The 15358-nt window shown below is 41.8% G+C and overlaps 1 protein-coding gene across 1 annotated transcript in view; it reads left to right on the top strand.

Moving 5' to 3' along the window:
• Window positions 1-15358, top strand: part of GRK5 (G protein-coupled receptor kinase 5) — a 197357-nt gene that overhangs the window by 79982 nt on the left and 102017 nt on the right. Inside the window, exon 2 of the mRNA XM_080913217.1 lies at window positions 11682-11777. Coding sequence (XP_080769343.1) covers window positions 11682-11777 — 96 coding nt within the window. The remainder of the gene's footprint in view (window positions 1-11681; window positions 11778-15358) is intronic.

Here is a 15358-nt window from a genome sequence, read left to right as displayed (position 1 = left end):
CATACATACATGCGTATAATTAAAAATAAAATTCTTAAAATAATTTTTAGACTGAGAGGTGTGGCTGGGGATGTATGTAGGTCAGTTGTTGAGTGCTTGCCTAGTATACACAAAGCTCAGGGTTCAATTTCAGGATTGGCTTTGACATTTCTATATCATGGAGGGTGACTCTGAACTTCTGATACTCCTGCTGGGATTGAAGGTATGTGCCACCATTCACAGTTTATGTAGTTTTATCTTGTGAGTTTATCTTCCTTGCAGGGGTTTTCGGTTCATAGGCAGAGAGTGGCTTGCTACCTCTGCTGGTAGGAGCTGGTTGTTTGTTATTTTCCCTCAGATGTCATATAGTGGTGAAATGGATGGGGTGTGGGGAGATGGGGAATCAGTGTCTCCTGTCAGAGGGTTCCTGTGAGCTATACCTCCATTGTTGCATGGCATCCTCTCCCTTGCCAGGCCTTGGAGTTATGCTTGGCTCACAGTGCCACCCCAGAATGGCTGACTCATAGCCTTCCTGGATCCAAAGGGTTGAAGGGTATGGAGTACCTGAAACTCTGGGTTACTAGGAAACTTTTAAATTTGGGAATACACACACACACACACACACACACACACACACACACACACACACACACACATTTTGTTGTTGTTGTGACTGAGAGGTAGGTATGGGCAATGAAGGTTGATAGGCCAGGCATCAGATAAGGCCATGGTGCAAGGGAACTGCCATGGAGAACATGAAGGAGAACGTGTTATGTTTTATATATTAAAAAAAAGAGGGACAGGATATGTTTCATGGAGCCAGGTATGGTGAAATGGGAGGGGTGTCTTATGATGAGGCATCTCTTCACCCTGAGGTACCAGCCATACAATGGGTATAGTATAGAATAGAGTTTATGTAGGGCATGGGAAGGGGAGTTGAGAAGGGAGTAGAGATCTAACTGGACGGGGGGGGGGGGGAGGAGGAGGAGGAGGAGGAAGAAGGAGGAGAGGTGGCCAGGAACATGTGTAGAGAGAGGAGGAGGGGGAGAGAGGGAGAAAGGGTCAGGGAGAGAGTCAGAGAGAATAAGAGAGCAAGGAGAGGGCAATCAGCCCATTTTATAGTAAACCAGGCCTACCTGGTTTTGACAGGCAACTGCTGGGCAAAGCCTAGAAGGAATACTAACATCCCTCATTTTGGTTAATTTCAAAAAGGAAAAATTAGGAGGATATGATGGCGAAGCAGGAATAAGGTTGTCTTGATTTTTAGCTATTTCCTACTGACATTGGGGTGATGTGTCTCTGGGAAACGTAAGAAAATGGAGATGGGGATGGATATTGATCCAGTGCTAGAAGAGTTAGTTGGCTCTTTTCTTGCTGTCTAGGAAACCATCTGTAGGTAGAAGGAGCAGTTCCAGTAGAAGTATCTGTGTCTGTGAGAATAGATTGGAACATCTGTGGGTTGCTTCTCTGGAGCTGTCCTGGATGTAGATTTTGAGTAAACTCTTGGACTTGATAAGATGCTGAAACACATGCATATACATTAGAGGTAGAGGATAAAGTTAAATACGTTTGGGAGAAATCTTTTTTTCTTAAGTGTACATTTGAAGCCCTTAGGTCTTGGTGGTTGGAGTGAGGGGAATCCCAATCCTAGGGAACAGGGGAGGAATCCTATCCTCTAGAAAAAGTGACAGGTAGGAACTTAGGCTATTGGTGGGCAGGTGTACTTCTCTGGATGAAGTCTGTTTGGTCCACAAAAGGTAGATTTGAGTGGGTTTCCTGGAGCTTATAAGTTTATAAAAGAGATAAATTTTTTAACACCATGGACATTCTTTAAGATGAGCTTAGGGAAGACAAAAAACTTTCATGGAGCAAAAGGAGCAAGAAGGGCTTTTTGTTTTTTTTCTGTCTAAGAGACTGAATGTATATACATTTAGCATAATGAGAAACATTTTAAAGTTTACATTTAAAAGACAAAGGAAACTCAAAACCTCAACCTTGTGAATATGATAGTTGATCATAAAGATTTAGCATGAGAAACATCTTAAATTTATAGTTAGAGGACAACCATAGGAAACTTATACTTTGAACTATGTCTGATAGTACAGATTTAGCATGAGAAACATTTTAAGTCTATAGTTAAAAGGCAACCAAAGGAAACTTAAATTTGTATTTATGATTATAAATGTGAATCACATAGTAGAATGTTTTTTTAGAGCTGGGCTATTTTATAAGAACCCTATTGATAAAAATTAGGATTTTAAACTCTTGAAGTCAAAGTATAACAACAAGGGGAGGAAATCTGAAGCATTAGGAATGCTAACAACACACAGCTTGTTCTTGGTGTAAGAAAATACCCAACAATGATTAGATCTTTCCTTGAGTGCTTGAGTGCACTAAACCTTCTCCATAATTTCTATTATTCTTACAGCCCTGGGTAGCAAAGTGGATGTTCTCTTATCATTTTGTAGGTGCAGAAACTAAGAATTAAAGAGCTGTTTACTTAAAGTCCACCAGCTAGTAAAAGACTGAGCTTACGAAAGAAGCAGCACTCACCCAACGTCAGTGGGCTCTATTCTTGTACTGTTTACTTGGGGTGTGCAGGGATGCTCATGTCTGTCCTGCTAGAAACACACAGTAACCTTGAGGTGCCCATCCTGTTTTGCAACTCTCTTTCTCTTTCCCTCTTCTCCCCTCGCCTCCCCTCCTCTCTCCTCCCTTCCCCTCCACTCTCTGTCCTTTCTTTCTCTGTGTGTTGTTGTTGTTATCTCTTTTTGGACAAATCTACTGGAAGGCATGATCAAGAGCATGGTGGGAACCCTAGGAGCTCTGCAGCCTACCTTTTCCATCAGACATGGTAGAAAGGCTTGCCATTGCTTGGTGCAAGGGGCAGCTCACCATCCTCTACATGAGCCTTTCAGTGGGGACATAGAAACTGTCTCTGTTTCCCCCCTGTTCTTTAAGTGGGAAGGGGATAGTGAGACCAGTTTGAACCAACTGAGTGAATTTTCTAGAGTTCAAGGATTAAGCATCATTGCAGGACACCGTGTTTTTTTCTTTTTAATAAAGAAGGTTTAAGTATTTACATTTTTATACCTCATATTGGATGTCCTAACCTTACAGCTACCTTGTGGGTATAAGATGTGGGACATTGGGACGTTTTTTTCCCCCAGGGAGGTATGACCCGTTACCCATATCCTGTACCCTGAATATAAACCTGGGAGATAGGGGTTGCTTTCATCTTATTCAAAGTGTGTCTCACTCTATTTTTTTGCCTCATTTTTTGTAAGTACAGTAAACATTGGTTGAGAGTTAGATGAGTGAATGACTAAATGAGTGGAATAATGGCTGAATGAGTGAGTGAATGAATGAATGGGTGACCCAGTAGATGGATATGAGCAAGTGACTGAATGACTGAATGGTTGAATAGATAGATGAGTTTAATGAAAAGTTGAATGGACTAGTGACTGAATGACTAGGTGAATGAATGGAGGGTGGATGACTGAATTAGTATGCTCCTTTGTCTCCTCAGTGTTTCTCTAGGGCTTAAGGACTATATCGACTGTCATAAGAGCTATTTGCCAACTGTGGCCAGGGAGCCTGTGCTAAAGTATGCTGAAATACACAATGCATACTAGAATTTTAAGACAGTATAAAAACATGTACATTGTTTTATTTTTAATGCCTATTTCATATTGAAATGGTAGTATTTTAGATATGTGGGGTTAAACAAAATGTTACTGAAATCAGTTAATATTTTTCCTTTTATAACAGACCCATAACATGGTGTATTGCATTGTCCCCTTGGCCTGCATTCTGTTTTGATTGGGCACTGAGGACTTATACTGTGGTGTTTGCCTTTCAAGGTTAGCAAGACTTGGGTGGGATCCTGTCTTCTCTCTTCCCAGCTGTTACCAAAGGCAAGATTGTGAGCCTCAGTTTTTTTTGTCTAGTCAGATCCCTGAGCCTGGGGTTAGAGTTCAGTGAGCCTGTGTATAAAGGTCTTGCTGTTGTTTTAGGAGTTTGGCTGCAAGTTCTGGCTCAGGTATAGTCACTGTGACACTGAGATTGGAAAGAGAGAAATTGCAGTAAAGTGACCATGCATAGGAAGCAAACATGCCACAAGGAGAGAATGTGCAGAGGGAGGCTTCTTTCAAGGACTGCTGGGCAGGGCAAGCACAGGAAGCAGGAATGCCATGACTGCTACCCATCCTGGGAAATGCTGCCTACCCTTGCTTGAGTCAGTCAGCCTGGACTTCTCTGTGATGGCAGGTAGTTCTGAAGAAACTCTATGTGTGTCACAGAGAAAATATGGATGTGAAAGTGTGACAACATGTTTGTTGTGGGAGGTATGTGTGTGTGTGTGTGTGTGTGTGTGTCCGCGTGCGCGCGCGCGCACACACACACACACACTCAGTCTATATAATGTTATTTATATGTATGTCATCAGGGCTAACCATTTGGAATTGGACAACCAAGTGGTATGCTTTTTCCTCTGGAGGACTATATAATTCTCAGAATTCTTTAGTTACCTGTTTTTTGTTTTTGTTTTTTTTTCCTGTTGGGTTGAAGCCACCTCAGCTTTTCCTTATCCACCTCAGCATGTCTGTTGGTGTCATCCTTGTTCAGATCATGTTTAGGTAATCATGTTGGTGAGAGTTTGTGGATGCAGTGTCTGACATTCCTAGGAGACACAATCTTACAGCAAAATCTCTGCTTCTCTGGCTCTTACAATTTTTTCTGCCCCTCTTTTGAGGCCACTTTTTTTAATAGGTTAAAATTTATTGGAATATAGTGTTATTTGCTGGTTTATATGTTATCTCTGTGACCCACAATTCTGTTTGTAACCTTTTACAGAGAAAAGTCACTGACTTCTGAGCTATAGCAGAGTCATTAGGTGAGAGCACACTCAGGAGATTGAGGAGCAATGAGAAGAGAATGCTGGTGTGGAATGAGCACCCACAAAGGGAGGATGTGAGACATGAGAAGCAGTGGGCTATATTGCCCAGTGCCTGCCTGATTTCTGTGACACCTCTGGCAGTGTGGGGACAGATCTGGATATCATGATGATGGAGTGTGTGTGGTTAGTGGTGGTAGTGGTGAGGTAAGTTTGGAATAGAAATTTGGTTAAGTAAAGACTTGTCCCATAACAGCTCTGAGTCCTTAGTTCTGTCATTTACAAACAGCTTGAATAAATAGGGATAGAAGTGTAATGGGATGGTGTGATAATGATAATGGTGATCATTGCAATGAAGATGATGGTGGTAGTGATGGTGATGATGGTGGAGGTGGTGTTGATAGAGATGATGTTATTGCTAGTCAAAGGGGATGCTGGTGATAATGGAGGTGGTAATAATTGGGATAGCTATGATGATGAAGAAGATAAGGGTGATGTCGACTACCACATTGAGTAGCACTTACGTTGTGCCAGGTACTTTGAACTTGAGGCACTCTTAAGGTGCTCTTGAGGTGTTCTTAACACAATAAATCAAAGTGATAAGTTTTTACCTGTTTATATGCAGGGAAAAGCACAGAGTGACTTAATGTTAGGCTCAGCACAGTGGTATTGTTTATATTGCAGTTACGGTGCTGTAAGGCTGCTGATGTGTAATACAATGACTGCTACTCAAGGATGCAGCCTCCAGTGCTAGCACTGTCCTTGGGTAAGAGTTTCCCAAGGGGTCTTCCTCAACTGTGCATTTCTTCTAAGTTGTGCCAGAATTTTTTCTCAGGCTCAGTGTGCTGGTGCTAAGGAGGCCTGTCTCCTTGTCCCCATGGTGACCGGTAACCAGGCCTTGTGTTGGTTTTGGTTTTTCTAATTTGAGGTTTGGGATCCCTTGGTTGTGGCTGAGGTTTTTCTGCTCTTGAAACCCCAACTGTGGAGTGGCCATGAGGTGGGGCCTAGAGATGTTGGAACCTGCTACAGACCACAGACCCCACATGCCCTGGGCAGTACACCATGCCTCTTCATGCTCTGCTCTGGAAGCTTTGGGTTCTTCTAGCTGGAAACTGTGGTACCACAGAATTTTTTTGGGTTACAACTGTGTGTCTTCGTCTCACCACATCCAGTCCTGCAGAGGCAAGGACTGCTGGGAGGCTTAGGATGTGTTGAGACTCCTGGTCCCACCACAGCTTCTGCCTGATCATTGAGATCTCCTGTTAAAACAGAAGCCCCTAATAAAAGTGCCAATAAAAGAGCAAACTACTAGCCAGATGAATTGGCTTTTAAATATTCTGTTTTGAGTCTGTTTTGCCTGTAGCTCCTCTGACTTCTCTCTCTGTCCATCTCATCCCTGTCTTACTGAGTTTTGTCAAGCTGCTCCCTGGCCTGATTCTTGATATATCAGACTATCAAGAATATCAGTGGAGTGTGAATGACCCAACCTTATGTGATCTCCAGCTCTTCCTGAGTCTCTGAGATGGCTTTTTCATGTACCCAGGGTTGATCTCTGCCATGTGGTAGAATCAGGATTGGATAGGGAACTGCTCTGTGTTCTTAGAACTCTGATTATTTATCCTTCACATCTCTGGTGTTGTATGTCTAGCTGGGAAATTCCCAAATACTCAGACACCAAGACCCACAATAGTGTTCATAAGTGAGAGTGGTTCCTATAAGTTTATAGATTTGACTAGTTAGTCTCCAGTTGGTGGAAATATTTGGGAAGGATTAAGAGGTGTGGACTTAAAATATTCCCCATGTGCTTTCACTGCTGTGTGCTTGTGAATCAAGATGTGAGCTCTTAGCTGTTCCTACCATACCATTTCTCTGCTATCATGGACTTCAATTATAACAAACTGGTCCCTTGTATAGGCATAGCATAGACCTTACCAGACCATAGGTCTTTAATTTTTAGGTGGGGCCCTGCCAGGAAGCCTCAGGTCTGTGTACACCGAGTCTCTAACAGCAGTATTCCAAACAATTTTGGAGGATAAGCATATGGTTTCTGTGGCTCTCCCATGTCACCTCTGATTGCACCTGGCACCACTAGTACTTTTGTTCTAACTTGCTTGCATGGTCTCCTTTCCATTCACAGTGATGGAACCTATCAGACTATTGCAGACTCCAGGCAAGACCATGATGCATGGCCTCAAGAGGGAAGATGAGCCAGTCAGTCAGATTTCCTCAGGGACATGATAATCAGGACAGGAAGATAGAAAGCTGGTGAAAGGTCGTGAGAACTCTGTGGATTTAATAGTGGCCAAGTATCTTGTGATACAAGTCAGTCAAGACACAGAAAAATTGGTCAGTTATCATGACAGGTCAGAGCCATGATCGCCAAATTTTGGAACTGGTAGGAATATTTTCAGTAGACATGTTCAAACTTCTGTATGTTTCTATAGATCTTATTTAGAGGTAGGCAGGGTAATGAGGAACAAGAAGTTTCTAGGAAGTGCAAGCCATTATCCCATATTCCTTGTACTTCTCATGAACTTTGCATCAGACTCACAGGCTCCTGGTCCCTCTCATTTCAGCAGTGGAAACATGAATTTCTAACAATGTTCCTTGTGCTGCTGCTCCAAGAAGTGCCATAATAACAACAGAAGAACAAGAAGAAAGCTTTCCACAAACTTTTCTTCAGCTTCTTCTTTCACTCATTTTTTCTTTTCCCTTCTATCCCCTCACTCATTTCTTAAAAGAGGAGATGAACATCAGTCCGAGAGTGTCACTTGAGCCTTTGCTAGAGTTGTGACATAGATGCTAAGATTTGAAGTTCTTTCCTTTCTATGAGTCTATTTTCCCATCTACAAAATTCATTCACTAACTAGGATCTATCCCTAGGGTTATATGAAGATTAAAAGAGGATGGGTTCATCACCATGTTCCCTGACCTTGTGTGTGTAAGAAAAACCACATATCTTTAAATTCTGAATTAAATAGCTGAGTTTGGTGGCACAATCATTCAGGAGGCAGAGGGAAGCCCATCTACCTCTGTAAATTCAAGGCCTACCCACAGAGAGTTCCAGGATCCCCAGAGCTACATAGTGAGGCTCTGTCTAAATGACAATATAAATAATAGAGACATAAAGGCTAACTTGTTACTTGGCAAGTCCTGTATTATATTCACTGCTGAGGAATACTTTCCCATTGCAGGGTTCACGATTTTGTTGGCTCCCCACTTCCTCCTGTTACTCCCTAATCAGAGGAAGAGGACATTATTACTTGGTGGTTAAGAAAGCAGAAACAAGAAGGTGACATTTGATAAGAAGTATCTCCAGAGTCTGCACCATGAAGGACCTGGCAGAAAACTGAGGCACCTGGGTCCAGAAACACACATACTTTCTTAGTGTCCCCCCTCCCAGGCTTTGCCCTTATACTCCTTTGCTTAAAGCCGATATTCTTGGTCCTTTGTGGCCTTCCTTCCCTAGAGCCATGAACGAGCATAGTTCAGCTGGCACCTCAGCCCTACATCTTGTGCCTTTCTTTTTCTGTGGTGGGAGCCATCCTACCTATCTCTAGGCCATCCTCCATCTGAGGCTACCCATATCCATGCTTCCTCTGTGACTCTGACCACTACTCTCTGGTGTTTCATTGAGCTTTAATGCTGGGAATGAGCTGTAGCCTTCATGGTGACAGAGACTGGTAGTCTTTATAGGCGGTAAGGCTACAGTGGAGAGGCCAGGAAAGACAGAGGTTCAAGGCTACTTGTATCCTTAGATGACTGTGAGCTACTGCTTGCAGTTGTGACAGTGTTGGTTTGGTGAGCCTTTCTCCCTAAGCACAGGATTTTCATCCGTGAGTAAGACTCAATGTACAGCTAGTTCAGAGGCCTACAGTAGAAAAGAGGTTGTCATCAATTCCACAAGCAATCATTTATTTTTCTGCTAAGTAGACATGAAGAAAGCTTGCAGTTACCAGGTATTGTATTAACCACATCATTGTCTTCCTTCACTCTTTTAAGGAGTCTGAGTGCCAGACAGGGCTCTGCTTTTCAAAGACATCATGAAAAGGGGCTGTTGGAGCTATTCTGAGAGACCAAAAGTGGAGCTTTGGTAGTTAGAGGGGTAGGAAAGGTAAATACTTGAGCCTACATGTGCCTGAGATGAAGCACACATTCACATCTAATCATACACTGAGTATTTACCATGGGCTGAGAGAGAATGGTAGAAAATGCAAGACCAGATGTCTTATGGGGTTTCATTGCTATCAAGAGACACCATGACCATGACATATCTTATAAGGACAACATTTAATTGGGGCTGGCTTACAGGTTTAGAGATTTAGTTCATTATCATCATGGTGGAAAGCATGGTAGCATCCAGGCAGGCATAGTGCAGGAGAAGCTGAGAGTGCTACATGTTCTTCTGAAGGCTGCTAGGAAAAGACTGGCTTCTAAGTATCTTGGATAAGGTTCTTAAAGCCTATGCTCACAGTGACACACTTCCTCTATCAAGGCCACACCTACTCCAATAAGGCCATACCTCCAAACCACCACATCAGGTCTCTTGTACAGTATTGTCTACTGTCAGTGTATGCAAGCACACCCATTTCCTAGAACAATTTTTATGTACTCTGAATATAGGTCTGACTGTTAGTGTTCATTCACATGAAGGTCTCAAACAAGTCAATGGAAAAGTGCTGAGAGAATGGATGAATGAACTTAAGCTGATGTGTATGTTCAAGAGACAGACTGAGAAACCAACCAAAGCTCTGTTGGAGCCATTTGGATAAGGTGGAAAACAGATGTTCTTTAGCTGTGCAGGTCAGAGAAGGCCTCCAGGATGGTGATACAATCTGAGACTTGAAGCAAGGGTGAGGAACATTAAGAAAAGCAGGAAGGGGATATTCCTGGTAGAGCAGTGCAAAGGCCCTGAAAGCAGTGGTCCAGTGAAAAATAAGGTGAGGCAGAAGATGACCAGGATTGAATATGGCCAGGGAAAGTGAGCTGAGCCTGTGGTTGGTTAAGCCTGGAAAATAACTAGCTATTCCTGCAGGGTCCTGACTGGGCCCTTTGAAGCAGAGAGGTAGGATATAGGATCCTAACCCCTTGTAGGCTTGACAACACACTAAAGTAGGACATCAGGCCCAGCAGCTACTATGACCAAGATGATGGAAGAATTTGTGCAGTAGCCGGATTGGGCATAGTTTGTCTATATCTCAAGATACAGAGAAATAAGCTAAGGTGGTGGTGGTGGTGCACATCTTTAATCCTAACACTGTGTGTGTGGGGTTTAGAGGCAGTCGGATCTTTGTGTGTTCAAGACCAGCATACTCTACAGAGCTGAGTTTCAGAATAGCCACGGCTTTCATAGCCTAGAGAAATCCTGTTTCAAAAAAACCAACCAACCAACGAAACAAACAAACCTGACAAAAACAACAGCCAAAAATCAAGTTCTTTTGAAACAATAAAGAATGTTAACACCTTTAGTCATTAAATATGTAATTTAGCAACTCAACAGACTACTTGGCCTATTTGTCTGGAAGTGGTGACTTCTAAAACATTAGGCATTGTTACAATCTGCCTGAGTTATAGAAGGATAATTTATTATGGGACCCTTAGCAGAACTAAAGGGCCAGATATAGGTGTGGAGGTCATTTTTGTGGGGGAGAGAACACCCCTGTTCAAAGTATCCAGTATCATTTTCTTAAGTGTACTGAAACAACACATACTATTTTATGGATTAAAACCCTTGCATATTTATTAACTTACAGTTCTATATAGGATGGGAGTCTGATCCATGTCTCACTGAATTAAAAAAGTGTGAGTGAAAGGCTTCTTCTGGGTGCTCTAGAAAATAATCTATTCTCTGTTCTTTTCCAGTTTCTATAGATCTTCTACTTTCCTTGGCTTGAGGTCCTTTACCTCTACACAGCTCACAAGAGCCAGAACAGATTTTTCTCACATTTCTTTACTCAGATCTGATGATTCTGCCTCCCTTTGTTCCACTGGACTTTTTATTGTGTTGTTAAGACCTATCAAAAACAACACAAGGAAGGAAAGATTTATTTTGGTTCAGGGTTTCAGTGGGTTCAGAACCTTTGAAGATGGCTGGGAGAACATGGTAGAATAGAGTCCTTGTATCACAATGAGCCAGAAAGCAGAGAAAAGAGGAAACTGATAGGTGGCTCGCTTTATTTATTTATTTATTTATTTATTTATTTATTTATTTATTTATTTATTTATTTATCTATTTATTTATTTATTTATTTAATTTTTTCTTTACCTCTGGCCCATGGAATGATGCCATGTCTTCAGTGTAAGACTTTCCATTTCAAATAATACTGCTTGAAAATACCCTCATAGAGACACTCAAAAGTGTACCATACCAGTCTTTTAGGTGATTTTAAATGTAGTGGAGTTGACAATGATTAGCCATTATAGACTTATCTGGGTAAGTCAAGAAAATGTTTCTATTGTTGCCTATAATTCAGTTTTTAACCCTACCCCCCTCTGTGTAACTTAACATATTCACAGATTTCCAGGATTAGGATATCTTTGAGTAACATTATTCTGTCTTCCACAATCTGTCGGCCTTGTTCTGGAAGCTGAATCCATATGTCTGGGATTCCTGCGTGTGTGTGTGTGTGTGTGTGTGTGTGCGTGTGCGTGTGTGTGTGTGTGTGTGTGTGTGTGTGTGTGTTTGGTTTGGGACATATAAGTGGCTTTATTTAAAGCCTAGAAGCTAGTGGAGAGGCTCATGGGGTAGGATGCCAGCTCTGAAGCTTTGGGCAGCACCAACATCAGTGGCATTTTTCTATTTCTGCAGGGGGTGGAGGAAAGCGCAAAGGGAAAAGCAAGAAGTGGAAGGAAATCCTGAAGTTTCCTCACATCAGCCAGTGTGAAGACCTTCGAAGGACCATAGGTAAGGAGCACATTAGCTTCCAAGGCCTCTGTACAACCGGGCCAATACAATTCAACTAAGCATATACAGGAATTCTGGCTCTATTTGACATCTTTGCTAATAGGCCTAAAGGTACAACCAGCATTTGATCACTATTTTGTGTGTACTAGGATAAACTTTTACTTCTCAGGTATCCTTTGAGGTAGGTGCTGTTATTTAATTTCAGAAGGAGAAACTGAACACAATGGCTCTTTAACTGGCCCCCATTGTCCCAGATCAAGGCAGAGCAGAGAAGATGACCCAGGGCCAGCTGGAGTCCACAGTGAACAGATTATTCTGTGATGTGTTTGTTGCTTCAGTCCACTTAGTTTACGGTAATTTTTGTAGCAACCATAGGAAAATATACATTATAGGAGTCCCCAGGTAGAACTCCTTGTTTTTCCTGGATCCCATACATCCTGCTCTTGGGAGGCAACTCTGTTTCCGGCTCATCATCCCTCTCACTTGGAAGGCTGGTATTCATGGTGGAGCTAGTAGCTCATTGACTCAGCCTAGTTGTCTTTATTCGGCCCAGACATTGCCACCTCCAACAACAACAGCCTTTGCTTAGCTCCTATGAGCAAACACACCAAATGGGTCTATTGAACACAGCATATTCCTTCCATTCAGATGAAAGAAGTCTGCATATTTTGCTGTATTGGGTTCATGTGCTTTTAAAGAGTATAAAAACATACAAATATGAAATTCAGGTACTTCTGGTTCCAAACAATAGGGAGTAGATGCAGTATTCTTTGTCCTTTCTACCAATGGCAGTTGGAAGCTCACAGAAGCATAGAAGATTCTGGAATGTAGAGAGTAGGCAGATGAGTGAAGCTATTGAGATTTAAAGAATAAAAAATTTTTTCCTTTTGCTTCTGTTATGTCCCTGATAGGGTGTTTGGGGGAGGAGGGAGAGCAAAGCCTAATATGTTAGTGCAAGTTGACAAAAGGCCCTTACTTCTTCACCAGGAAGAAAAAAAAAAAAAAAAAAGAACCAACTTATACTTTCTAGAAAGGAACATATAGAACTGGAGTGATGGCTCAGTGGTTAAGGGCACTGGCTACTCTTCCAGAGGATTCAGGTTTGATTCACAGAACCCATATGGTAAACCATAACCATCTGTAACTGTAGTTTCAGAAAACCCAATGCCTTCTGCTAGCTGCCTTGAATACCAGGTGTACATGGTACATATGTATGTACATGCAGACAAAATATCTATCACATAAAATAAATAATTTAAAAGTAAATGTTTAGAAAGAATCAGACATGAACCTTAAATCATTAATAATCCAAGAGCTAAGAATATAGCCTTGTGGCAATTTTTGGTATTCAAAAATCATTATGTTTAATCTATACACACCAAGAAAACTGTTTCCATGTTACATTCTGTTCTACATGTACTTTATGCTTATGGTAGCTAGTAGATTTCAATGCATACTATCAAACTTCTAAAAGAATTGAGTACTGACAAAAATATATTCATATAGCGCTATGCCAAATGCCTTTAAAAATCTGTACACGTCTCTCTCTTTTTTTAAAAAAAATAAAGCTGAAAGAAAAAAAATGAAAGAAGCAGACAGTGCATCTGGAAGCTGATTCTTTGGTTTACACCTGCAATGACAAACCTACTTCCAGACTGACCCATATAGCCTCTATCTTAGTCAGTGTAGACCACTATTGCAAATAACATTGATTGGGTGGCTTGAACAATAAATGTTCACTTTTTCTTTGTTTCTAGATGTTCAAGATGAAGGATTGTTTTTACTTTATAGATGGTTTCCTCGTGTCCTTCATAGTAGAAGGAAACACAGTTTCTCATTTCTCTTCATTTCAGGGCTCTGATGCTATTCATAGGGCTCCCTTCCTAATTCATTGTGTTGAATATTAAGGTTTGGTATGTGTACCCTGATTTGAATGCAGACATTCAGTTCATTAACAGCATGGTCCTAGATTCAAAGGTCAGCATTCCTTCTTATTTACTTCTGTTCTCTGAAGGACTTCTCCTTTGAGGGTAGGTGTTCTTACCCAGACTCTAGCTGTACCCAAATTTCATCCAAGTTTTCTTGCTCAGATACCTTCATTATACTCTTCTTTCCTAAGAGGTTTCCTGTTTATCCTATACCTTGTTTCTTCCCTATTCTGTTTACTTCTGATTTGGAGAGCTGGGAGCACAAGATTATGCTCTTGGCGTTCTTGGATCATGGACTCTCACCCAACAGCTCCAGCCCACAGGTCTGTAGGTAGAGCCTACCCATGGGTATGAGAACTACGCCTGCCATGTGAAAATGACTCTTGGTTCTCTGAGAGGGTGTTGAAAAGCCTCTGTGTGTTGATGCAGTGGGGAAGAGGCTGGAAAAAACAAGAAGGCTGATGTAGGCAGAGGGTCTGTCGCATATGGGCTTGGGCCAGGAGTTGGGCCTTCTGCCTGTTTATAGTCTGTCGCTGTGGTATTTGCCCAGCAGCTGCTGGGGTCCTGCTGGAAGACTTTCTTACATAAAAATCCCATTTCTTTTCTAGACCAATACACAAACCAAACAGTGGCAAAGACTAAGTTTGTTTTTCTTGTGGACACATGAGCTCATTTTTTGAAGCTCCCTGGGAAGATGTCCCAGGATAGGCACTGAAAAGAGCCAACTGAGCAGTGTGGGGTGGTACAGTGGGAAGGCTGTGCACCAGAGAAAGGAAGGAGCCAAGCTGACAAAGACCCTGAGAGGCTGCCTCCTTAGAATCATCTAGAACAGTGATTGCTAAAAGCCACAGGCTTCTCCTACCTTCAGCATTGCCTTGGGCAGCCAAAGATCCTCTCTACCCAGCCCCCCAGATGACATTAGAAACTAACAATTATTCTTCTGTTGTACCCCACCCCACAGTCATTTTTCTACCCTGCCTGGAATGAACCTCTATCTCTGACCTGTGGGTTGTAGGTCATGGGTGACAAAAAGCTTTGGCTGGTGTGAAGCCTGAGGACCCTTTTTCAGAATAATACTTTTTTTATATGCGAAATGAAATACACAGAGTTACCAAGGAAACCAATTCTTTTCATATACAGTTAATTTATACTTTTAAATTGTAAAATTTAGAAATATATGTGCTTTTTTATTAATTCTTGAAATAACAAGGTCTAACAGCTGGTTAATAGCTATTGTATATTTGTATCTGTGATGAGCATAAGTGGTATTTTTGGATATCTGCAGCAATTACAATATGAGTAGATTTGCAGTTTCTGTTGGTAACAAGTACCAGGCACTGCTAATGTTACTGTGGGCATTGTATTATACCTTTGTAGTCAAAGGAAGAGTGAATTTTTGGTAGATCTCCTTGGTGAAAGGCTAGATGATACCTTTTTCCACAGGAGAGCACAGTCCCTTGGCATCACAGTCTCTCCTTTGCCTTCTGCAGTTCATCCTCAGTGCCGTTGGGTCACTCCCTCCTCCATTCACAGATGCTCTGGACACTTTATAGTCCTGTGAGTTTTTCAAACTTTTTTTCAGCTCTGACGCTTTGGCCCTTGCTATTCCCTCCACCTAGAATGTTCTTTCTCACACTTTGTTTTGTCAGAGGA

Source organism: Micromys minutus (assembly GCF_963924665.1).
Source record: "Micromys minutus genome assembly, chromosome: 2".
NCBI lineage: Eukaryota > Metazoa > Chordata > Mammalia > Rodentia > Muridae > Micromys > Micromys minutus.
The sequence above is the reverse complement of the archived record's forward strand: the minus strand, read 5'-3'. Positions and strand labels throughout refer to the sequence as shown.